Below are 26,115 nucleotides of genomic sequence, written 5' to 3' on the forward strand. Positions count from 1 at the left end.
CTTTGAAAAAAATCTGATTTTATTTTTGTATTGAAAAGACCTGTCAATTTAAATAGATGTTTATTTCCATTCATGGTCTCAACCAGTGTTGTGTGTTAACATTATTCAGAACTGTATAAAAAGCCATCTGTGTTACATTGGTTAACATCCTAGAACACTGGGGGAGGGGAGGGTTTGAAGCAGCTTAACATTAAAAATAGGATGTTCTCAAAAAACTTACAACTGATGCGGCATCTTCTATTCTAATTTTAAAGGAGCTAAAGCATTTTGCAAATACAATTCAAGTTATTTGGTCTTCAAAAAAACTTTAAAACCAGATTGCTTTCATAGCAGTATTGAAGCTGTCAGCTGAGAGAACACACACACAACACTCTTGTGTGTGCAAACGCATACATGGAGAACCACACTGAGCACAACTGGAACACCCCATTCAGTATTTGGATTACAAATGTGTTCCTCTGAATCCATGATCACAGTTAATTTAAAATGCTAGCTTCTTTTTTTAATATATACATGGTTTCCATGGAAACCCAAGATTCTGCACAATCAACTGACATTTATTACTCATGGTGCTGTGAAGTTCTCTAGTGAAGGGGCCAAATTCCAAAACCTTTACTCAAACATGCACATACCTCACTGAAGCCAGTGGACAGGGGAGAAGATGGTTTAGAAAAGGGGTTGCAGGGTCAAGGTCTAGATTTGAAAAACCACATGACAGATTGTCATTTAAAAAAAGTTTTTAAGTCATTCTTTGGTTTATTTCCATGATTCCCAACACTGTCTGAAAAGCCCAGAGACAGTCACATGAGAAATCATAGCTCTAAAGCAAGCCCACAGCATTTTTAAGTCTTGTGTATTAAATGTTTAGAAGACTACAGGAATTCAGAGTACCCCTTACATTCATGTCCCCAAAAATCTAGTAACTGCTTAAGTGCATGCACTGAGGCACGACCGGCATGCCTGTAAATTCGTATTGTTCAAGTTAAGAGTAAATATAGCTGCAAAAAACCCCACCCACCTATAATTAAACGGTCATTACTAGCAATGCTATAGTGACTGTCTTGTTATTAAAGAAATGCAGACATGGTTTCTGCCCCTTCGGCTCGCTCAGCCAAAGGAAGCATCTGCTCAATTTAGAAAGGAAGCACATTTTAAGAGTCCAAGGGAGTTTAATATTTCCATGTTTCTGGGGTCAATTATTAATGTAAAGATGTAGACAAATGGCAAGTATATGAAAGCATCTCTCATACATTCCAAGGTTTGGAAGTCAAGAGCAGATCTTGACTTCCTTATCCTTAAATGCTATGGTAGGCTTCAAAAACCAGTAAGAAGTAATAATATTTCTATGGAAAGCAAAGGAGCACTAAGTCTAGCTAGCATTTGTATGCAAGCAGTTTTTGCTATGCTTAATGTAAGGCAGATTTTATTGCAACAATAGTTACCAGTCTGCTATAGGAAAAAAAACCACTATACTCAAAGAAGGTGGCTGATAATTACTAGTGACAACTTCTATTTTTTAGAACAACTCAGCTTTAATGTACTTTCTGGAAACAGCATTTTCATCACTGATTTTCACTTCCTTCCCCATCCCATGTTAAGTATCAAAAATCAAGACTGGATAAAATGAATTGTGGCTATTTACCAACCAATATCTTGTATTCCAATATTATTCTTAACTGGAACAAACAGAAGTCATTCTTTATAACCTACTGCCACTGGTTGTTTATAAATATCTGCTTGCTACAATAAACATTGGTCATTGAAATATTCATTTGCAGTAACTACTTGGCACTAGGTTAATATACTTGTAAAGTTTAATGGAAGTGCTTCTGATGTACATACAAGCACTTAAAACATCAGACTTTTTAAAACTTAGTTCTGGGGCTTTAAATATTTATAGTTACAATTTTCACAAGCATTTCTGAAAGTATTAAATCTGTTCAATAAGTTCAGAGGCTCCTGTCTCAGCATATCTTAAGTTTCTTCAACAATTACAGAATAGCTAATTTAACATTCTTGGTTCCTATGCTGAGACAACACGGTACCAAAATTTAGTTATAAAAAGAGGCTCTTTTGGTCAGGCTGACCCCCCCCCATCTGTCCCTTAACAAAAAAGAAACACAGCTCAAACCTGTCTCCTCTCTCCAGAAAAAAAGACACCTAAGGCCACAAATGTACACTTGCCAGGACATCAGGTGTTTCTCCATTTGTGGCAACTGTACATTCCCACCTAGAGAAATACAGTCTGAAGGCCCCATCACCACCTTGAAGGATGAACCATCTCAAAAGCCAGTTTAGGCAGCAGTGCATATGAAACCACTTTACATCAAAACAGTGTGTTAAAGTCATTCCAGCTACTTCAACTAGTTCTTAACAACGTTTAATCAAAATTCCTAGTTGCAGGAAAGAAAAGAAACCCCAAACTTAATGTAGAGAGAGGCATAAAGATGCAAAGATAACCACCACAATGATCCAATAGCAAAAACTCTTGTGTAAAGGTTTTCTTATGCTAAAAAAGGCACACAACCCTTTGTGAACTAGAGACAAAAGCTAGCAGGACTACAGCAATAAACCCAGAAGAAAAAGCCTACCAGAATTACCCAATTGCCTACTGGGAGGGAACAATGAAGTAGACAGGCTGCTCTTGCTCCGTTTTGTTTGCAGGGAAGTGGTCAAATTTAATAGTCAAATTTAGCCACATTAAGAAACATTTAACAAAAGCTACCCCAAGAAACCAGAACAAAACCTGACGTTTGGGTCAAAAGGCCACAGACAGGCCCTTCCAAAGCATGTAGCTGAGTGAGTTCAGAGATTGGCAATGAAAGAAAAAAGCTTTAGACATGTGATGGGAACAAGCTTTGGGATTTATCGAACAGTCACACCAAGCTTCTCCAGCACACGCACTCCCTTTTCTTGGTATTCTTGTCGGGTCATCCAGAAGTTGTCTTTGTCTTTCATGATGTCTGCTAGAACAGCACCCCCCAGAAACACCATGTGCTTCCGACGAGGGGGATCTTCGATTCGGATCTTAAATTTCTGAGAAGACGAAAAGAAATTGTTACTAGGATTCTTGAAACAAAGCCGTGCAAAATAAATTTGGGCTTTCCACCAGACAATGAAGTGGAAACTGTCTAGTGACAAAAATGCAACCAAAAAACTGAAGTGTTAGCACAGGGTGTGAGCTTCCAGCTTACACAATTGAAGCAGAATAATGACTCTGCACTGGAAATTACACACAGCTACTGATACTTGCCCAAGAACTGTACTTTCAACAAATACCCAGGATTCAGAATACTGACAGAAAATTAGAGACCCAATTTTTGCATTTCTGGAACACTATTAAAAGTGAAATAATTCCTAATCTTTGATGGCTGAAATTATCAGAAGTTACCAGATCACCAAATCACAAATATTTTAGAATTATACCAATTTACACAATCTAAACCAGCTTAACTAACTAATATTCCCTTAACTTCATCAGTGCTAAAGCTCTAACTTTAAGAGCTACAAAGAGAGTATGGAGCTATGACTGAAATACTGCCTCAGATGTAAAACATTCTGTACAATTGAGTCATTCCACAGAAGACCTTCAGAGAACACTGTATTAAGAACCAGGGAAGTTCAATTCAGTTCACCATTAGAAACCCCACTCAAAGGAATTTTCAGTACAACACACTGTTACCTCTGTAACATGTGTGGCTGTTGCCTGCTTATCACAGTAACAAATGGAAAAGGGAAACTTACTCCACCTGAAAGTGTGTTAGAGCTCTAGCCTCTCTCACTTTTGAGTATTTCACTTGTAATATGAACCATAATTTTCACAGATTAAAAAAAAAAAAATAAATTTTTACTCAATGACAACTTGAAAGCACAGAAACGCCTTAGCTTTCTTTAACCAACATTACAACTTGTGTCCTGGTATTTATCAGCCTATTTTACCCAAGACTTCGGGAATTACCTGCTACTAGCAGGGTCTAGAAGGTAACTTCATTGCAAGTATGTACAAAGCAAAGGCAGGGGTGCGAGGAAGGAGGGGCAGCGTTTCGCAAGCTGCGGGGAGGGCCACCCGCAGCCTCGGTCATTTCTGACCCCCTGGCTCCCTCTAGCGGGGACTCGGGGGAAGCCCCTGCGCCCCCCGGCTGCAGCAGCCACCCCAGACCCACCGAGAGTTTCTCCACGTCTCCTTTCAGAACTCGTTCCAGGTAGAGCTGTTTCAGTTCCCGCTCCAGTCGTGAAGGCAGCCCAGGGTACATGGTGGAGCCTCCAGACAGCACAATGTGCTTGTAGAATTCAGACCTGACCCAAAAAAAATAGTCTTTGTAGTGTTGTACAGTTTACTCTGTACCTGTAAAGGTACCTGTAAGGTACCTGTACAGACAGGGGAGTAAATACAAATCTAAAAAGCAGTCACTACACAAAGACAGACTGCACAATTTCAGCAGACTTGCTCATGCTCTCCCAGAAAGCCGAAATAAAAAAAAAAATTGTGCTTTCAAGATTTTATCTTCGCTCATTCTTCTGAAATAGTTTCCAGACAACTGGTTAAGCTCCAAAAGTTTAGCCTGAGCCCCATTCCCAGCATACACCCTTCTCCCAGGAGCACACATTAGTGTCTAAAGCAAAAGTTGTTACTTTGAAGACAGCTCCTGCATCACCCCTGCACCCAGACCAAGGATTTTAAATGTTCTGCTCGTACCTGGTGTCAATGTCAGCAGCCTGGATGGTGTTGAACAGCAATTCAGCCACACCAACCCCTTCAACATTGATTAAGTGAGGCTGGAAGAGAGCTTCCGGTGCCTCAAACCGTTCTCCACCAACTTTGATAATCCTGCCATCTGGGAGCTAGGGAAGAAACAACACCATTGAAAAGACTACTTTTAGCCACTTGAATGCTAAAAAAAAGCAAGAGGAAATGACCTACATTGCTCCCAAATGTTTTAACACAGGAAATTGTTGATAATTGTCAGCACTGCAAGAAGTCATTCAGTAGTACTGAAAGAATATACAAATTCTTTAATCACTGCAATTCACTTGGACACATTAGGGACCAGACACATCGACACTGAGCTACCAATTCCTAATACCAATTTAAAAAATTATCTTACAGCAAGAATTATGCTTTTCTGCAAATTTTTCCAACTGTGATCACTAAGTTTCCACTAAGAGCGAGTTCACCTTTCCTGACACCAGATATCAGTCTCATGTCTCACTGCTGCATGGATGAAGCTGAAACAATTTCATATGCCAGAGTAAGTCCACTTTCTCTACAAATTCCTGTACTATAATATTAATATTTCAAAGATCTACAATGACAAAAGTGAGTACCAAGATTTACAGAAAATATGAAAAGAAAAAAGCCTGTAGAAGACTTTCCCAGAACCAATTAATTTAATTCTACAGGCTGAGAGGTGAGCTACTGCCAAGAAAAATTGTGAAAGCTAAATGCTACCTGAATTTAAACCTGGGAAGTTTAGGACAAGGAGAGTTGTCTTGAGACACTCACCGTGTAGGATTCAACTAGAACTGTGGTCTCTAGTGCCAGCTTCTGCTCCTGTTCAATGTTGTATCCCACGTAACACAACTTCTCCTTGATCATGCGAACCGTCTCAAAATCAGCAGAATGGTTGAAAGCATAACCTCGCAGCAAGAGGAGCTGGAGGGAGCACAGCAGGTTAGCAGGAAATGAGAGGAACAGTCCAGATCTCTCAGTAGAGGGGTAGTACATTTAGACACATATCTCTGTTCACCTCCCTTTTTTAGTGGCAAATTTGGGTATTAAGAGAAATCTGTCTCAGTGTATCCATTATCCCCAGAAAAGCAGCAGGGTTACTCCAAATGGGAAATTTTCTTCATCATTACAATTTTCAGCATAACCAGAACAAAGACAAATGAAAAGACTCCAAAATAATGCTTATCTTTAGAACTTCACTTCAGAACATTCCCATATTCCAGTTTAACCATAAGATTTGTCAATGTTGCTTATATTAAAAATGCCCAAACAAACGAACCGTCTATCAAACATGCTCTCTTATTAAATAATCAGGGAAGAACCACTACACTATTTTCCACACTGCAAGAAAGTCTTTCTGAAACAGATGAGTAGAGCTGAGAGAATACAACTTAGCTTTCACTTTAGGTATTGAGAAAGCCAACTTTCAAGCTTTTCCTTCCCAAATATGGAATAAATTCCTACAAGATTGCCACTAAGAAAATGTGATGTCTCTGAATAACATCAATATCATCACATGTGATTTAGATGAGCAAACACAGTAAGAGTAGACTGAAGTAACACAGAGAATACAGGAGTTCTTAATGTAATTAACATGAAAATAAAGGGAAAATACACAGTGGTTTCTTGCTGTCAAGGGATTTTGACTTGAACCAACATACCACAGGTACCACCTCAACCTTAAACCCTCTTCCCTCCCAGCTTACCTTAATGAGGTACCTAGTGATATCCCTCCCAGCGATATCTAACCGTCTCGTGAGGTGAGGGAGGGAGAAACCTTCATAAACTGGGCAGATGTGAGTCACCCCATCCCCAGAGTCCACGACAACACCAGTCAACAAACCTAGAAGAATGGGGGGAAGCACAACTTTTACTGCACTTTCATAAACAGAGCAGAACAGCAGCAAGTTTAAGATATGTTTTTCACTGTAAACTGATACAACCTTTCTTCCCTCAGTCATCAGTAGATATTAAACTTCAGGTTTTCATAGCAACAAATGCTTTCATATTTTTTTTAAAAGTATTACTTTTACCTAGATGCTTAGAACTCTACTGCTCACAATTTTATGTGGCGTTTTGACATCTTAAATTACATTCTAATTAAAGGGAGTATCTACGCTCATTAAATGCTTATTGGGGCACAAATTCCTCCACAGATTCAATTGTGTAATCTTATATTAATTTCTGAAATATGAAGAAATCTAGAGATATTCAAGCCACAAGTTTACCTTGTGGAATTCTTAGGACTTGTTGATTTTTAGTGGTATACAAAAAACCAAATACTTTCGTAAGGTAGAAAATATTTGGACTACACAGCACATGCTTCATATTTCCTCACACAAGTGACATTAGGTTGAATGACATCCACTTTCTTAGACTAAAAAAAACAAAAAATCAACTCTCATGAAAAAAAGTTTACCACAAACTGTTAAATTCTAAGCTATGCAAAACAGATATCACAAACATGTAGAAACAGAAGTTTTTATACTCAGGAGGCAAAAATCAGTGATGAAAGTTGATCAGAAAACAGTTTTATAGTTTCTCACAAGCTACCTAAAACAAGAAACCATATTTTAAGGACAGACCTTAGAAGTGTGGTGCACTGAAATGAGGCACATCTCTACATAACTTTAGCCACTACTTTAATCTTTGAAACAATATAAGTAAGTAGGATGTTTTAAAGGACTTTTTTTTTTTTTAATTTTCAAAAGCAAATGTTTGATTTATGTGCCCCTTGATTTTACATCTTAGGTCTTCAGCTTTGTTTTAGATGCTGGTATGTAGAAACACTGCAGACTGCTCTAAGTTGTCTCACATTCTTTTATTCACAAAATTGAGCACTACACAGTAAGGTACATGTACAATTACAGCAGAATTTAAGACTGTAGATGTCAGTTAATTAAATATTTGTAAGGAATCAAACCAAAGAAAACTAAGGGGAAAAAAACATAATAGCACAGATTGCAGCAAATAAAATTAATTCTCAGGTTTTTAAAAGTGGTTTTGGTTCAAGTAAATAATGACTTGCATGGCAGAGCTACCCTTCCTGCTTTTGGTCCTGGACAGAGGCACTACAGTGACACATCAATGGACATGGATATTTGTGTCCTGCTACGTGACAGCTCAATACACCAAGTCACCAACAAACAGATGCAAGATGTCATGGTATTAGAACTGATGTGCTTGAGTAACTTCTTAAAATCCTAGATGGACTGAAGTTGATGGTAGAATTTCCATTGAATTCAGTCAATCCATAATCTTCTGCTCAGGCTAAGGACCATTTCAATTTAGCTTATCTACAGCAAAAGACTCAACTTCCCCCCCCCCACCCCGCCCCCAAAAATAGTGCAAAAGTCACATGATCACCTTCTTGAAATTACTCTCTTACTCATGGTAAAAAGTTCTTCCTTTTTCAGAAAACCCAAAGTAAGCCATTAAGACTTGATGCCAAAGGCAAAATAATTACACTCTGAAAGATTAAGAGTTTTGAGGAACCAGGTTTTTGCATTTATCCATTAAAATAACACCAACAGCGGTACCTAACAATAGTTCCTCAAAACAAAAAGGAAGCTGTCAGTCAGAACTGCGCTTCCTCTTAGAGAACAGCATGGAATTAAGCTCAAGACACAGTGATGCCATGCCATACTTTGGCTCAGCAACACATCTGGAAACGAAAGAAATTTTAGGTTAATTTTGCCTACCTTGAGCATACAGAGTAAGAACAGCCTGGATGGCTACATACACCCCAGAAAACTGGTACGTCTCAAACATAACCTGTAAGATCAAGGCAAAAATCAGCTTCCAAAACAGGCCAAATACCTCAAAGAAATTTCACTGGTGTTTGAAAACTGTATTTCTAGAATTTTGCATTTTTACTAATCAAAAACACTTCCCAAGAATTTTCATCACACAGATTCCACAGGAACATTAAAAACCTATGTGCTTTGGGACAGTAAGAAGTACATTCAGTTCTGTATCTTACCTGTTCACACCAGACAAGCCAGGTGAAATATTCCACATCCATTAAGCAAAAAAAGCAAATACAAGAAACCCACACATCAATTTCTGCAGCTTTACACAAATTTTCACTTTTCCAAAGTGCTTAATGAGTGGGAGGCAGTACTTGTAGACCAGCCAAGCAGTTCATTACTGAAGTGTGACTTGGGAATAAAATGCTTGTTTAACGTGTATGCTTTAAAACAAAGTTCAGGCATTTTTCATTCTTCATAATAAGCCATACAGACTTTGTACAACTGTACACTATGTCAAATAAAGACCAGACTCCTTCATATCTTAATCTAGAATGAGCCCAGTATCACAGTTTGTTCTCTGGATCTGGACCACCTTCTTCCCTTCTTTAAAGAGCAACCAATGACAAACTTTTAAATTTAGTGTAAAATCCACTACAGAGAGAAGACTGCAGGTTTGCAGATTTCATACTGAGACAGGAAAAGTAACGCCTTGTCTTGTACACTAGGTTTCCCTAATCACTGAACTAGTTTCAGTTAAGAAGCAAGACAAGATTAAAGGATGTAGAGTTTATAGTATCTTGTGTTCTTCCTAAACATAAGAAAAGGCCAAGTAAACAAATCATGCTGTACAGCAGTTTTTCCCTCAATAAGCTTTACCAGGAAAAATGGGTGAACTCTGATTATTCCAACACATACAGAAGCTTTACTTTTGCTACCCTGCAGCCTTCACAACCCTTCTTCAACTTCTAGGATTAAAAACTGATTGAATCCTAAGTGCTCCCACAGCTCAAGTAAAAGATATCTAAATATTTTTGAAGAGAAAAGCTGATGCCTGACAATTTTAGAATTCTCAACTATTTAAAGAACCTCCTCCGTTAGAACAGTGTGAAAAGGAAGAGAAAGTGAACAGTTGAAAGGGCAGCAACTCAAAATAGATCCCCTTTGAGTAGTCATTGTCTAAACCCAACACTATTCCAATGGATATTTTCAAACAACCCAAGTGCTTATTAAATCAAAAAATAATGTAGGAAAAATCTAACTTATCACCTTCATACAATAAAATCAATATTCAAATGGCACTAGTTACTGCCTTCACACGTACCAAACCCTAAAGGCTTCTACAAAACCTTTTATAACCCTTGGGGGAGTTGTCATTCTTTCTTTCAAGAAAAAAGAAATGCATTCTCCTCTGCATTACTTTGTTTGACATGGAAAATGCCTTGACACAGGACATGTATGTTAACAAAATTTGACATATAAATACTGAGCAATATGCTTCCCTGAAGAGATTCTTCTTCACATAACAGCAGATTTTGATTACCTACAAAGTGATGTTCTAACTGGGTACAGAAAAAATTAAAAACTGGGAAAAAATATACGGAATCCTACGTTGTTTTACATGGAAGTGACTGTGCTCGAGCATCTCTGCAGTTTCTTGATTTGCCACTACAGTCTGGCTGCTTCTGAGGGTGTTATACAATGAGAGTGCAGCAGACAAAGACAAACAGTAAACACTCCATTAAGCTGAGGAGCAACCCGGGTCTTTTACGTGCTGTGAAAGGAGAAGCACTTTTTAAACATTTATTTTACAATATAGCTGACATGTGAAGACTTACTGCCTTACTACTGCAGGTGGGCCTGACAAAGTGATCAGATGAGGAGAGAGAATTACTGGAAACAAAATGAAGGACAGCATATATAATTATCTATCATCTTTATATGGTCCAGATGAGTAAGCTTTTCTTCTAAAAATGCTACTGCACTGTATCTCAAAATGCAGAGACATTATTATATTTACTGCAGGCTTTAGGAAGTACCTTCATTCAGTCCTCTGCCTCATACTGGGCTCGCCTTCCTGGAAAGGAGGAGGCCACGTCAAAAATGGAAGGAGTATAAATATATTGCAGTTAAACTAAATATTCCAAGTTCTCATAACATCGTGTTCTATTAAAAACATTAGTCGAAACAATGAGCTTCTGTGTAATTCAAATTTAAATTTACAAGCATGGTTTCTAGTTCTCACTAAGCTTCTGCATCATGATCTTTAAATGTTATTCTTGCTATTGCAAGATTAAGTATCTGTGGTCTCTGGGGTAGTGTTAAAAAGGCAAATGGAGCAATGCAAATATTCTATCAGAATTCAGAGGCCATACTAGACTCCTGAATTTTTGGTATAAAATTACCTGGCACAAGAAAAACTAAAATCTATCCTTTTGTATTTACCAGGAAAACAGAAACAAGAACACTATTGTTGACAATTGAAAAGCAAAGAAGCCTGGACAGGAAATAGCCATTCCTGCTACATGGAGGCCACCCAGAATAACCTGCTCTGCCTATCGCACCACAGCTGGCAGATATACATGATATTACTACATATACATGATATTACTAGTGCTGCTTTACCTGATACTTAGGTCCTAGGACCTCTATGTCCACAATTGCTAAAAAAAAAAAAAATTTAGATTGCACAGACTGATTTATTTTTCACTTAAGTTTTCCCAACTTTGCTAGATTTCATTTGCTCCCTGGTCACTGAAAGAAAGGATTAGTGCAAATGTATTCACTGCCAAGTTGCAGAAAGCAGTACTGTAGCTGTGACATCAAAATTATTTCAAAGGAAAGGTGCTGATAAATGTAAATTCTTAACAGACTAAGGAATGATTTTGGGGAAATATATATATACAAGCTTTGATATTCAAACTTATATGAATTGAAAATACCTATGATGCTTACGAGGAAAAAATTCAACAAAACAGAAAACTAAATATCCTGTTCTCATCAAACGTTACTGCTCTTCAAACCTGAGTCTTCATCACAGGTAGAGGAGCTAAACAATATATATCTGACAACGTACATTGAATACAAGGTTCAGCTGGAGCTTAGATCACCCAGGGCAGCACTCTGAGACTGAGGATGCAAGAACCAGGCTTTCCTTCTTAGAAGGCTTTCATTGATAATCCCTTGCACTAATTAAAGATTAGTGCATTGGTTGTCATCACACCTTCGTCTCAACTACCTCCAACAACACTGCTCCATCTGGTAAGCATCATCTAGCTCCAATCTCCTCTGCATTACTGGCTTATACAAGTCCAAGTCATTTAAAGTAATTAACATTCATCCAACAGCTAGTAATAAACATATCCTGGGTATGTGAAGACAGACATGTATTTCCAATTCTGTGTTTTAATGCTGCTATTAATGCTTGAGACAAGAAGCCTGCTTACAGCTTGTGAATGAGATCAGCTGGTTTGAATTTAAGCACAGTAGCATTCATGCCTACGGCTGAGAACGAGTTTTGGTTAGAGAACAGAACTGCTTTGCTTCAGACAGTCACTGTGTGTTGCTGGAACATGGAATCTCTTAGCAGTGCTCCAATGACTGCACATCAGCTCCTACTAGACATACATACCTCCACAATCTTCTCCCTATTTTTAGTCGGATTCATGGGAGGCTCTGTGAGTAGTATTTTACAATTTTTTGTGTCAATATTAAGTTTTTCTGGTCCAAACGTGTAATCCCAAAGGTGCTTCATATCATCCCAGTTTCGAACTATGCCATTCTCCATTGGATAATTCACTTCCAGCATTGATCGCAATTCACTGGCTTCATCACCAACCATCAGATCCTGTAAAATTTTAATACAAAAACATGTCAGTGTTTACAAAGTTTTCTAAACACCAAACTCCTCAAGAATGACAGTGAACTGCTTCAGACTGTATCCAATGTGTTCTTAAACAATGCCCACATTTTTTAATCACTTGTAGGTACTTAGGAGAGAAGTAGAATATATTTCATGTAGTATTTAAATTTGGCTCTTACCCATCCCACAGCTTTTCCAAAATAAACATTATTACTTTGATTTTTTCAATTAACCGTAAAGAAACCAATAAACCCTGTCAGAGCTAGAGACTAGAAAGACTTTTTAAGTACAGATGTTTCTCCACTGACACCTTCAAAATTATTTTACCAAATACTAATTTCTAAGAGCCGAGATGCAAAACAGCACATAAGGGTAGTAGGTGGGATTGGCAGAATATTTTTCCATGCATGTTGCAAATTTCTGTGCACAATACCAAAAAAGGAATAATGAGTGGTGAATAAGCATACCGAACAGGAGCAAAAGCAAATAAGAGATTATAAATTCCACACCAGACATTAAAAGAAACAATGGTTTACATATTGCCTGTGTCAATAGGGTGTGAAGAGACACATCTGAATATAAAATATAACCTCGTCTGTTTCTTGCCAGAAGTCCCAAGCCAGAAACCCCAGTAATGCATTCTTGCACAAACACAACCAACTAATGCAATTTGTATAGTCATTTCACACTGATTAAGCAATCTGTTTATTAACGTTAGTTATGCAAACATTGCACATTCAAATTAGTAGCATCACATCTTCTCCTTTCCCACGTATTTCCCACAGGAAGTATGCACAGTAACATCTTATCTTTGCTCCTCATTATATCCCATACTTCTCTAAAGAAACCTGAACTGACTCACTTGTACTTAGGCTCTAAGAACATATTTCTAGGTACCATTAGCTCTGTGTCCATAATAATATTAATTGGGAAAAAAAAAAAAAAAAAAAAAAAAAAACAAAAAGAAGACAAGCCAGCTGCTTCATCCAAACATATGCCACGACAGTTTGCAGTTGCGGTGGCACAGTGGAAGTGAGGGTTACTCAACCTACTATTCAATGCCAGGGAACAAAAAGATGCAAAAGAAAAAATCTGGCATAGGGTTTATATGTCTATTTTAGAAGTAATCTAAGCAGTTGCTGTTGACTATATAAAAAGGAAGTTAATTGAAAATAGTTTAAGTGTAACCATTCCTCTTTCACCCCCTCTCTCTGACAAGGTGTTTTATTTGTTTTCCCTTGCACAGTACATCACGCTTCAGCTCTTGACTGTACAGAAGACAGAAGTCAAGACTCCAACACTTTCAATCCAAAGCACTCTGGTGAAACCATACCATGAGAACTCCACCATGTAGCCACATTACTCATGAGAATTTAAGACAACACAAACTCCACCAGTTAGAAGAATCAGAAGCCCTTTTTGTGCACTGCTCTTTGAGGCTCCAAGCTGCCCAACAGGACACAGCCCAGGAAAAGCCGCTATTCAAAGGTGCAAAGCGAAAGTTGCACAAAACTTTCACATCCTTTTAAAACAAAGCTAAAGGGCAGAACAATTGTTCTCTCTCAAGAACATCAGCACTAGCACACTAACAAACACGTACACTTGGCAGTTGAAGAGGAAGAAGGACAACACAACCAAATTTGCAGAGAGGAATCAGTATTGTGGCATCCAGTATTTCCACCACTTCAGCACTCAGTAGTATCTGTCTAACTGAAATCTGAACATTTCTTCAAACTCTTGGTTTATGTTAAATAGAGCAATTTCTACTGTTAAAGATGTTCATGTTCATCTTTCAATGTTATTCTTGCACCTTGCAAAACTACAGGTTACGTAGCATTTAAAAGCAATACATAAAATATTCTCATTAATTAGTTGCCAGTAAACCAAAGCAATGAACAATGTTCAAAATAAGTATGTATTCAAATGTAAAATGTAAGACAAGACAAAACAATGAATAGCATTTAAAAAAACATAACAGCTACTAGGTCTCATCAAGCAAAAATGGTAAACAAAAAGCACAGGGGCACCTCACTTACCATCATTTTGTTATTCTACTTCAACAGGTCAAGAAAGGTGAAGAAAAGGTAGAAGCAAGAAAGTCAGAAAAGGCCTAAATGAAATTCTCAAATTATTTAAGTACACAGTAGAATTAGGCTGAAAAGAGATGCATGTACAGCAGGAAATGATCTGAGTTAGTTTAGTTAGGGCCAAACTAACATTATCAGGACATCAGATTAAACGGTCTCTTTAAAGGAAGCTATTGCTACATGTCAGTGGCAAGTCATGTTTAGGCTTCCTAGACTGCAAGCAAGATCAGTGTATCTGCCTATCTCTCACAAATAGGATTCTGTGTATAAATATTCTGCAACAGTGGAGTTTTACCCTGGGCTAGGTGTATATCTGAACTAGACAAGACTCTACACAGGACAATTGACCATAACTAGCTTTGACAATTGCTAAATTTAAATTTTATTTTAAAAATCCACTTAATATATCCAAGAACTGAAAACTACTCCTTAGTACTGACTTATTAATACCCCCAAACCTGCTGCAGACTAGTAAGTCAGGAAAAGCCAAGAGCAACATCTATGCTTCTGGATTTAGCTGCAATTTTAAGCAAAATAATCCCAGTAATAACTGCATCCCTGAATAAGAAAAAAAGCTATATCCCTGCAGCTAGCTGAAATGAGAATCCATAAGGAAAATGTGGTCAAAGCAACTTGAAATTGATAACTCAATGGATGATAACCACTGTTTTGATCAGCTTCCAGGCTCTTTTCACAGGGTTTCTGAATTCCACAGGAGCGCAGTTTTCCTGAATAGTTTTGAAAAGTAAACTGATAATCTCCTTGCCAGCTTCCTTTATTCAGTTTTGAACTTATCCCAGAAGAACTCACAGCATATCCTAGAATTAAATTTTGGCATAAAACTCATCTGCTAAAATACATTTTTTTAGGAAATCTGCAAGACTCTCATGAAGAAAAACAGCACTCACATTTATCAAGTCTTTCTACTGTATTATCCTAGAGGGATACCCAAAATGCCTGTGGCAGAGATTTCTTCTCTTGATACACTGCCTCCTTAAGTAAGGGTGACAAGTGTTATAGGCAAATGATATAAAACTACTAGAAAATCTAGACACAGTTTATAGTCTTTGAAATACACCCACATGATCCGTGCTCAAGCAAAAGACCAGCAATGCATGCAAGATGTTAAATTAACAGGTTCTTTTGTTGATCTCATAGCAATTACCAACTTCTACACCCTATCTTTTCAATGCAGCCCTGTTACCTGTAACAATATTAAATTATCAGATCATCAGAGGATACCAAAGCTGATGGGACAGGCTGTATTGAATCAGCTAGAAAGAAAACATGACTTCAACAGTAAGATTTCATGCAAGAAAATTTTGGGAGGAGTTTAGACTCAAATCAATGCATAATTTAATAAAACTTTACCAGAACCTCCTTTAAGGAGACTCCTCACATTAAGTTCAAGAAGATACCCAAAGAAATATGTCTTCACAAATCTTATTAGAGAAAGGATTATGTTCTTCTGTCTCCTTACAAAAAATCCTCTTTACTGTGAAAGGGAAAGATCTCTATCGTCTAAAACAAATTGTCCTAGCTGATAAAAGGTAAAGCATTATTGAGATAGCAACGAGACAAACCCACAATCACATTTTGGGAAGCTCCAGCATCTTTCAGCCTTTTGACTTCCTTGTATGGCCTTCTGCTGATACTACAACCATTTCACAGGCAGAAGCAGAAACCCAACAACTCAAGTTCTCCTTGTCAACTACAGGGTTCTGAAAATAAAGAACAAGACTAGATTGATTTTTTTTTTCCTCTCCCTAAACTGCTGCTCAGAACAAGTAAGGAAAGCAAAACTGAAATCCTCTACATGTGTGGTCCTACTTAACCTTCACTGGCCTAAGTGGGCACTTCTACAGCTCTGCATTGCCTCCTGCTTCTCCCTCACTCTCCAACTGGAATTTGCAACATGGTCTAGTAAGGCAGTCATTACTTTACCTGACCAAGAAATCCCTCTTTTTCAGCTGGATCAGCTCACTAAAGCAGCTCACAACACGCCTGCACAAGCAGCATGACCAGCACAAGGTGAGAATTGTGTGGCTAGGAGCAAGAAGGGAGGATGTGACCACAGCAGGGCCAAGATATTACTGAAGCCTATATAGCAGAAGTAACTAATAATATTTGAAGTGTTACTCTCTAATTACAAAATAAGTGAAAAATTATAGCTTCCCTGGACTTCAGAAAATGAATTCTCCAACAGTGGTTCTCCCCCCATGTCTTGGAATAATGCCCCAAGACAAAGCAGCCTGAACACCTATGTCCATCAACAGCAAAAGGAAAACAAAAACCATAGAAACAATGAAACGCAAACACAGTCAAGGTTAAACATCTCATACAAGATCACAGATAATCAGCTCTGAGTAGAAAGCAAATCATACAGAAAAACCTGGAAGCTCCAGCAGTTCTTCAGCACTGTCTCAAAATCCCACACGACAGCTTGGTGACAGTCAGTCACTTCTGTCTGACTTCTGCCTTCTCATCTTGACACCATTTGCATTATTGGCATTTCAAGCCCCTTTTTGCCCAGAACCACTCAAGCCCTACCTGCTGCCTCCTCAGGTGTACTATCTGAAGGCCTCCAATGCTTTAGATTACCCTCTTCTTAACTTTGTAGTTTGTGACAGGCTAAAATCCAATACAGAAATGAATCAAGAGATACTGAAACAGCATAAAAGGGAGTTAAGGAAAAAACATTTCCAAACATTACACACATCAAAAGCTGCCCTAAATATTTTTATCTGTCAGAAAGAAATAACAATCAAAAAATTTACCTTGATTTCAATGTTTCCTACTTTAGCAGTTGATCTTATAATGGGTCTGCCAACCAAAGCTGGAAAAATGTGCTCAGGAAAATTCGAGCCTGCATAGCCACATTTCACAAACTGAAAAGGAAGAAATAATTTTATTAGAATATGCGTTACTTTCGTTTGCAAACAGAAACCTGGTTTGGAATAAAAAATTACAAGTCCAAATTTAAGAGCATGTGCCCCACTGGAAACCAATCTAATTTATACTTTCAAATCAATTTTACACATTTTAGATGATGGTTAGGTTTTTAAAACTGAGTAAAGTATTTTCCGGAATGTTTTCTGAATCAAGACTATCAGATTTCTGAGAAGCAGTTTAAAATGAATAGGCACACTGCAAGGTGGAAAAGAGTCTAATCTCTGAATTTGGGTTTCCTGCCACTCTATTAAGAAAGTCCTCTAGCAACCTGAAATCTGTAATTTTGTAATGGATCACCTTATAATGAGTACCAATGAAACCTAATTAAATCACCTCTCCAATTAGAGCACATGGTAGCATAATGAATTACACACCAGAAAAAGCCCCAAAAGCTTGTGAATTCAAGTTTCATACTCTTGTAAAAAGTGCTCAAATGTAAACTAGCAATTCAGATGGATTTCTCAGAGTTTTGTAATTTTGAGGCTTTTCTATAGGGATAAAGTCTGCTGCAAGCACTTCCAGAACCAACAGCACAACCAAAACCTTAGATGATGGCAGTTCACACCAAACAGGACACTCTGAAAGAGTGTTTATTTCCCAAATATATACAAACGGAAGCTTTATATCACTGGGTTCCAAGACGGTATACACACTAACAATGACAATTTACTGAACAATAAAAAAATACATAGTCACTAGAGGAAGTTCAGTTGTAAAATGTGAACTTTAAATGTGCCAGCAAGAAGTTTAGTTCATGGGGATCAGCAAGTTGTGCTCTTCAGCTATCCTAGTTTGATAGGGTACTTTCATGTATCATACTCTACTGTTCCGCCTGCAGCTCATACAGAGAAGACTCCTCTTTTATTCTGAGGCACGGTTTGCATATTGAGCTATATTAACATGCCAGAACAAAAACATTTTCATCTGCAAAATCACCCAAGCATTGAGGTGCAGCAGCAGTAACCCAGCACTCTGGGAGCCCTCGGGTTGGAAGGAACCTCAGGAACTGTCTCATCCAACGCTGGGCTCAAACCAGTCACCGCTGAATTGTGAGCAGCTTGCTCAGAGCTTGGACCAGCTGGCTGCTGGGAACCTCCAAGAACAGGCAATTCACAGACTTCTTGGGATCCTGTCCCAAAATGTAATTATCCACTGCAGGTTGTATTAAAAGCCATCTGCTAGAATTTTCCAAATATTCGCCGAGTTTTCTGAAGTAAGGTCTGAAGACTGCCACTGGAACAATTATCCCAGCAAAGAGTACAGCTAATTGCAGCTCAGAGGAATTCTGTCATTACACTAACGGTAACATGAAAAGTCACTTGTGCTGTTGCTCGTAATTATTCACCTTACTGCAGTAAAAAAGGGTACCTGTTGTGGAAAGAAATTTAGAGAGCCGGTTACAGGCAAAACCAACAGATATTTTAATTAAAGCTGGGGGAACAGAGGGGAGAAAGGATTTTTAATTTGTTTTTTTGTGACCCTAGTTTCTTTTACTCCTTCAGTGCTTGCCCTCCAAAGGCAGAGCTGTTTGGAATACCTGAAGAATGACACTGCGTACACAACTCATTTCACTCGTTCTACTTCAAACCCAGAATACTCTGCAAAGGCAAGTATTTATCAATTCTTTTGGTTACACTAAGGCCAGACCTGCCTAGGAGTTGTACAGATCTAATCTGTGAATTCAAGAATGCAGTGCTGCTACGAGAAAGCAAAGAGCAGCCAGAAGCACTTCTGGATTGCATACCTGAATACACCAGTATATCAGAAGAAAACAGCATAAGGAATATCTAAATAAATCTTTACAACTTAAAACTCCTGGAACACCCTCTCAAGAAGCTCCACTACTCAAATTTTTAAACCCCCATTATTTATATAGCAACCCTGATGTATGCAAGCAAAACAACTACTTCACAAAAATCAGCATCTCTTGGCCAACCTTTAAAACACCTCTCAGAATCACATACAACTATACTGACCTAAAAACTGCTGACCTACAAAACCACAAAAATTCTTACTATTTGATATGAATAATAACTTCCAGCCTCTTTTTGCATTAAGATCTTGATGCATCTTCCCAGGAAATTAACAAATTCGAGGTTTTAAAAACAGACTGTCATTTCTCCAACCAGCCTAAAACACAATGAAAACCACATTTAATTGATGCAAACTACAATGAGCGAGAATAAGCTTGGACATTGACAGTCTGTTTCCCACCTCTTTCTGGCCAGAAGAGAGAGCCTTAAAAATTACATTTTACAAAGTTTGATAGACTCTGCCATAGACAGAAAAGACAGAATTTTAACTTGCCTTCAAATTTGAAATTTCTCCTTCCACTCTACATAAAAATACGGGAAAGATAAGAACAAGTGAGCCTTCTTCGTCAGATTCCCTATCAATGGGGACATCCCCACTGACACTATCCTGGATATTCAGCTGGTTCAGTAGGTTTGTGATCACCTAGCATTGCCTAGCATGGCTGAAGAAACAGGCTTGGTAAAACCACCAACAGGAAAATGCACAGATCTGTATAATAACAGACTCTGGACTCTTACATTTTTTTGAAGGGGCACAGGAAACATAAGATACCTTTCCCTCCTGTCCCTAACAGAAAATCCTTCAAAATCTTCAAGTAAACATTATGAACTGCAGTAATCTGGAACAGCTTCTCTTTTCTAAGGCCCAACATTAAACGCTCTCTGTTCTGCCACTCTCAGTTTGAAACTCTCTAATTTAAGTACAGTGCACTCGTTTCTCTTCCACCTCTTGCCATGCACACCCCTCAAACCAATTATTGAACAATTTCAGTACAGTGCTCATGTTTCCAACAATAACACAAGCACTCCATGAATTTACCCATTTCTGCAAGAACTTCATCATCATTTGTTTTTGCACACATTTGCTATACATTCAGAATGTTCTAAGAACAGCTATTTAGCCTGCCTGTGTGCAAAACCATGTATGTAACAATTTTTACCATATATAGTTTCTTCTCCATTTCACTGTGGTTTATACCGAGTCTTTCACTTCCTACTGAGTCATCAAACACTAAGAACTTGCATGTATAAGTGTTCTTTCAAACTAAAAGAATGAGGAAGCTTGCAAACAGGTCACGTGACTGGCTTTAAAATGAATACTAATATTCTTATCAGATCTCCGTGCTAGATCCTTTCCACTGATGCAACTCTCAAACAAAAACCCTAAATACAGTTACAGCAATTTTACAGGCCAATAAGTAACTTTCTGTTTGGCCTCCAACAATAAGAACATCCACCTCTAACACTCCAGACCTTCGAGGTGCCATTGCCTGCCTCCCATACCACATACTGCAAGAACTTCCTTCGAGTCATTCACCTCTTCCTCAAACACAGGCTGCTGCCTGATAGATCAGAAGTCCTACTGCTGCCTAACAAGAACAGTAAATTTCAAAGACAAGCCTAACGTTAAAATTTCACCTGATTTTTCCAAAGATATCCTCCATTTCTTATCTATAAGTTTTCTGACACCTGGAAAGAGATTTAATTTCACTCAAGCTTTCAAGTGTGAGATATCAGAAATAACTCTAAAATAAGACATCTCTTGTCACATTGGCAAAATATTATTATCAAAATACTGGTTTGACAATATAGAACTACTTGATATCTCAACATGCAATTGAGACTTCAAAGTTTTACTGAATGGAATTTTTGGCCAGCTTAGTTATCCCAATCCTTGTTTAATTATCCCAAATCAATGTGAACATTTTGAGTTTATGGATTTCACAATTACTTCTGACACTCTGCTCTCCCACCCAGGAGCTCTGTGGCTTCCAGACACACATTGTTCTGCCCAAAGGCCGAGCACAACCCAAAACCACACAAGCTGAAGTGACACAGGCCCCTCCTCTTGCACCATGAAGGCACCTTCCACTCTTGTGGTTATTTATATCCCGCTGGTCCAACTCACCGAGGGAAAAACCGTATGGATCCAAGATATCTCTGGAATTCACAGCACACACAGATGCCCAGGTTGTAAAGAAATGTGTGTGGCCCACCCAGCTTGGGAAACCTGATTGGAAAAATCACTTTTATCCCGTGTCACACCTGAGACCAGCCAAGGCATAACACTGCTGTCACCACCAATACACTAAACATTTTACAACTCAGTGATTATTGCCATATAAAGGACCACACTGATGGATGAGGCTCTGAATTATTTATTTATTTTTTTTTTTTAAACTGGGCCTCCCAATAGGAATATTAAAGAAAAAAGAACAACAAAAAGAAAACTCAAACCAAAACCAAGCAAACCATAAAGCAGCTTCCATATCCCTTTGTAACAAGAAAATGCTATCTCTTCTTCTTTCCTTTTTCTAAATGATAGTGCAAAAAGTGCCCAAAGGCTCTGAACTCTAGCCCTATTAAAGACAATTTTTGCTATATGAGGGTTAACGAAGACATCAAAACTGTCAAATCCCTGAACTACCAAATATGATGTTCTTCTTCCTGAACCATTATAACAATTTCAGATGCTAATTGAAAAACCCTTTAATTTAGGATGCTGAATCTCTAATAAAATAATCCTTTCTCTCAAATATTCTTTCCTAGGTTTATTAAAAAAAAAAAAAACAAAAAAATATTTATTGCAGATATCTATATTAAAAAAAAAAAAAAAAATATTTATTGCAGGTATCTATATTAAAAAAAAAAAAAAACCTTGGTTTTTTTTTTGCCATTCAAGAGATCTTAATGCACCACCAGTTAAGGTAACTCTCAACATAATATTGCTTTACTAGGGGAAACACTAGACTGCTAAAAAAAATTACCAAGGGGAAATATCCACTGATAGCATCTGATCTCTTCCTGCTTTAAAATGGTATCTTTTTCACTTCCTGCCAAGGTGCCTCACAGCCTGACAAAAGGATGATTTCCAGCGGGTGCGTGCACGCTTACAGAGGCCAGAGAAGATGGAAAGGATGGAGAGAAAACCTTTCATTAAAAAAAATGCCAATTTGGAGGTACGTGGCAGATCAGAGAGGTATTAAGGAAAGGATGATGCTCTATTTTGAATAGCAGCTGCCAAAAAAAAAATCAAACAAAAACCCCACAAATATTTCTCTAAACGAATAATCCTGCAGACACAGGACACATCCTGATTGCTCAATGCATTATGCCCTCATTCAGAATTTTTAAAAATCGGTATTTTTGTCTAAACGCGCGTTGCTACAGGGAGACCCGCTCAGGTCACGTAGAGAAATGAGGATATTGACGGTGAAACGGGAACGCCGAGGGGCTGGGGGCGGGCCCGGCAGACCCGGCACGGCAGACCCGCGGCGGTGGCCCCGGTTCGGGAGCACGGGGACACCCGGCCGAGGGCCGCCAGCCCCCCCGCCCATTCATTCCGCGGGCCGCGGGAGCGCCGGGATGGCGGCCGGGCCCGGCGGCGGCAGCAGGGCCGGGCGGGCGCGGCCCGCGGGCGGGGCCGGCAGGGAGGCCGGGCGGGCCCCGGGGGACACCCGGCCGAGGGCCGCCAGCCCCCCCGCCCATTCATTCCGCGGGCCGCGGGAGCGCCGGGATGGCGGCCGGGCCCGGCGGCGGCAGCAGGGCCGGGCGGGCGCGGCCCGCGGGCGGTGCCGGCAGGAAGCCGGGCCGGCTCCGGGGGGAGTCACCCGGCTTCCCCTTCCCCTCCGCCCCGGCAGCAGGGCGGGTCCCGGCGCCGCCCGCAGAGACTCACCCCGGTGCCGTTGTCGCACACCACCACCTTCCTGCCCAGCGTGTCCATCGCTGCGACACCGACACGGCTCCGCACCGGGACCGACACCGACCGCGACACCGCCGCCGCCCCGCCCGCCGCCGGGCCCGCCCCCGTTGCCATGGCGGCGGCGGCGGCAGCGGGGGGACATGGGCGGCAAAGCGGCCCCGAAACCGAGCCCTCGAGGCGCCCCGAGGCTCCCCGAGTCATCCCAAGTTGCCAGGTCGGCTCTTTGTGTTTGTCTCCTACCGATGCCGAGGCGGGGACGGGTCACCTGAGGGACCGCTCGCCTTCCCCCATCACGCCTTCCCCTCCCCGCGGGGGTCTCTCTGCTCTCTCTCCTCGCACTGGCGAAATCAGACAGCTCTTAAAAGCTTCTGTTTGCCGTGGATGTTGTGTTATTCCATAGCTCGACATCCCAAAGGAACTTCTGCTCCTCCCAGGAGGCCTTGCCCAGGTCTGGCTGGCGAACAGTTTGCATTTGTGTGATGGGTTCTGAATAAAGGAAAAGATCAGTGTGATCTCCTGGCTCCTCTCTGGCAGCCCAATGTTTGTAAAGGATAAGTATGACCTTCTGCATTTTCTCTGGCAGCCCGATATTTGTTTATTGTGTTGCCCCAAATTCCAATGACTTCCAGGAGAAGTCAGGAACAAACCCCAGGTTTTTCCCTCCGTGCCATGAGCTGTGTTGGTGCACTATGAACAGCTGCCTGTTACAATTGGGTATCACACAATATAACCACGAGGGGAGTTGTACAGTTAAGGGAGTTACATATTGTGTGGAAAATCACACTGTGAAAGCCAGTGTCTGCAAAGGAGACAGAGGAATCCTGCAAAAATCAACTTTATTCGAATAAAGGGAGAGAGCCCAGTGGGCAATACCCCTGCGGGGTTTCTCTCAACTTTTTGGAGAATGCATGTTGCCCTCCTCCTTTCCCCAGGTACAGCCTTCCCAAACCATCTCCTACATATTCCTCCTTGAACGTGTATCCCTCCCTCATTGTGCACTGCATGACCATTAAAATTAACCATTAGCCCACCCTGGATTGAGAAGTTAATACTCATAAGTCTGTTAGGTCTGTGCATTTTGCCCCAAAGTTCAGAAGTTCAGGCTGTGCTTCTCTCTGCAACAAACTCACACAGCTTTATTTTGGTAAAGATCTCCACATCCATTCTTCCAGAACCTGGCAGGTCCTTTCACATCAAGTCTTTTGTAAAGACTTTAAACCCATTTCTCTTATCACGTATGGATAGATGTATATGTTTATGGTTGTCATTTTTTTTCTACCTTTAATTTTATAGAATAGTGAGAACAATGAGAAATTTTATAAACACCAGAATATAGGCCATAATATTTGACTTTTTTAAACTTTAATCACATCCAGAGACTGAGAATGGGGAAACAACAGGGCTGTCATACCTAGTAGGATGAAGAGGCTATTGAAACAAACATGGACTGATCCAGTGGCATGCAGCTGTGATGGAAGGACATCCTGGTTGCTCTGCACAGCTTTACCTGAGTATGGATTGCTTTCTAATATACATAAGATTAATGTTCGTCCTTTAATCTGCTTTTCAGAGCATGGCACGGTTTACACTGCTGGTTGAAGCCAGATATGTAAAGCAATTGCCTTAAAAGCCTGCTCTTTGTCCAGAAAAATGAATTAATCTGTATGTTTTAAATCCTTCAGCTCCTTGAACCCAACATAGAGGGCTCTCTAGGGGAACTACACCCTGTTTCCTACTCTGCTGTTGGACTTGCTGGGTAATTCTGGACACAGCACTTAACCAGCCTGTCCCTCAGTCCCACAAAGCTGGATATGGTACCATGGCACCTCATGCTAATGCTCATGCAGAAAGGATCTGCAGTCTCTGAGTGAGAAATGTTTCATTTTGGGTTCAAATTATGTGTCAGACAGAATGCCTCAGCTGTGCCTCCTCATGCACAGTGGTGGCAACATTTACTCTGCTCCAAGGCAAACTATGTTTTAACATGGCAGCAATGAAGTAAAAAAGAAGCAAACTTTCTTCACTAACTTTTCTGAGGTTAGATATTAGGTAGATCCTTAAATAGGTTATATATAACATGCAACTCCTTTTTAATAACGTTTTGTAGCTTTTATCAGATGAGCCTTTTCCTGCCAGGGATTTAGGCTATCAGTTAAAGAAAAAGCTGTATGATAAAGGGTTAGTTTGTTAATTGCCATCAGAATTTACGGTGTAATCAAAGCCTCTCAGGAAATAGTGATACTGAAGTCTGGCAAGTATAAATGGTTAATTTGCTGTTTGTAGCCCAGCATAAAGATTTAATATCAAAGGGACACAGGTTCTGTACCAGAAGTACCAGAATTTGCATCCTGCAAGTTATCCTGGTATAGTCAATAAATTCACCATGGTTCTTACTACCAACTGTTGTTGCTGTTAGCTGCTGGACAGCCATAAAAGATTTTTGTATTTTATTAAATGTCATGTACAGTGCAAGGAGAGGAAATTAAATGTGGTTTGAACAGACATCTCTTTTAAAACTTACTTTACTGATTTAGCTGTATTGAGATACTACTTCTTGTTTTAAAGATTTTTTAAAAAGCAATGTCTGTAAGAAGAAAAGCCATGGAGAGAACTAACCACAGTTTCCTAAGAGTCCTAAATTGTGACTTCTGTGAGTGAGCAAGACATGGTGATAGAAGACAATAAAAGTATGATGACTAAGCAGAGTGCTGAAGCTTATCAAAGTACTACCTCTCTCTTATTTAATGAGTTTGATAGACATTTATGACCTTGTCAATTAAGTGCTCTGTGCTTAACCTAATAGTGCAGGCATACAAAGACAGGCAGGAAATACTCAGAATTAAAAGGGAAAATGAGTTATTGCAACAGCTGTCCTATAGCTCTGCTCAGTATAGAAGAGAAAGGAGGGTCTAGTGATATCTTGGTTGCAGCAAAGCAAACAGTGTGTTCCTTAGTCCCACCACGCCCCACAGAGCCCTCTCTCCCAGTGTAGGTGTATGG

At 39.6% G+C, this 26,115-nt stretch overlaps 1 protein-coding gene and 1 long non-coding RNA gene across 4 annotated transcripts in view; one reads left to right on the forward strand and one right to left on the reverse strand.

The window, feature by feature from the left end:
* ACTR2 (actin related protein 2) lies at positions 1 to 23,213 on the reverse strand. 3 transcript variants are annotated; one of them, XM_041476836.1, is made up of 10 exons: positions 23,089 to 23,213; positions 17,205 to 17,315; positions 14,377 to 14,391; positions 12,110 to 12,325; positions 8,431 to 8,503; positions 6,436 to 6,572; positions 5,504 to 5,653; positions 4,697 to 4,842; positions 4,164 to 4,296; positions 1 to 3,036 (listed from the first exon to the last, which is right to left on the reverse strand). In XM_041476836.1, the coding sequence occupies exons 1-10, from the start codon at positions 23,134 to 23,136 to the stop codon at positions 2,866 to 2,868; spliced, it is 1,200 nt and encodes a 399-aa protein (XP_041332770.1). In that variant the 5' UTR covers positions 23,137 to 23,213; the 3' UTR covers positions 1 to 2,865. The 3 variants fall into 3 exon arrangements, with proteins under 3 accessions (XP_041332770.1, XP_041332771.1, XP_041332772.1); XM_041476837.1 differs by lacking the exon at positions 14,377 to 14,391; XM_041476838.1 differs by lacking the exon at positions 23,089 to 23,213 and having other exon boundaries at positions 14,377 to 14,450.
* The window catches only part of LOC121358562, a 19,681-nt gene continuing 16,757 nt past the window's right edge, over positions 23,192 to 26,115 (forward strand). The window contains exon 1 of the long non-coding RNA XR_005955904.1: positions 23,192 to 23,329. This is a non-coding gene — a long non-coding RNA (uncharacterized LOC121358562). The remainder of the gene's footprint in view (positions 23,330 to 26,115) is intronic.

This window comes from Pyrgilauda ruficollis, unplaced genomic scaffold (assembly GCF_017590135.1).
Source record: "Pyrgilauda ruficollis isolate IOZ18807 unplaced genomic scaffold, ASM1759013v1 scaffold4, whole genome shotgun sequence".
NCBI classification, from domain to species: Eukaryota; Metazoa; Chordata; class Aves; order Passeriformes; family Passeridae; genus Pyrgilauda; species Pyrgilauda ruficollis.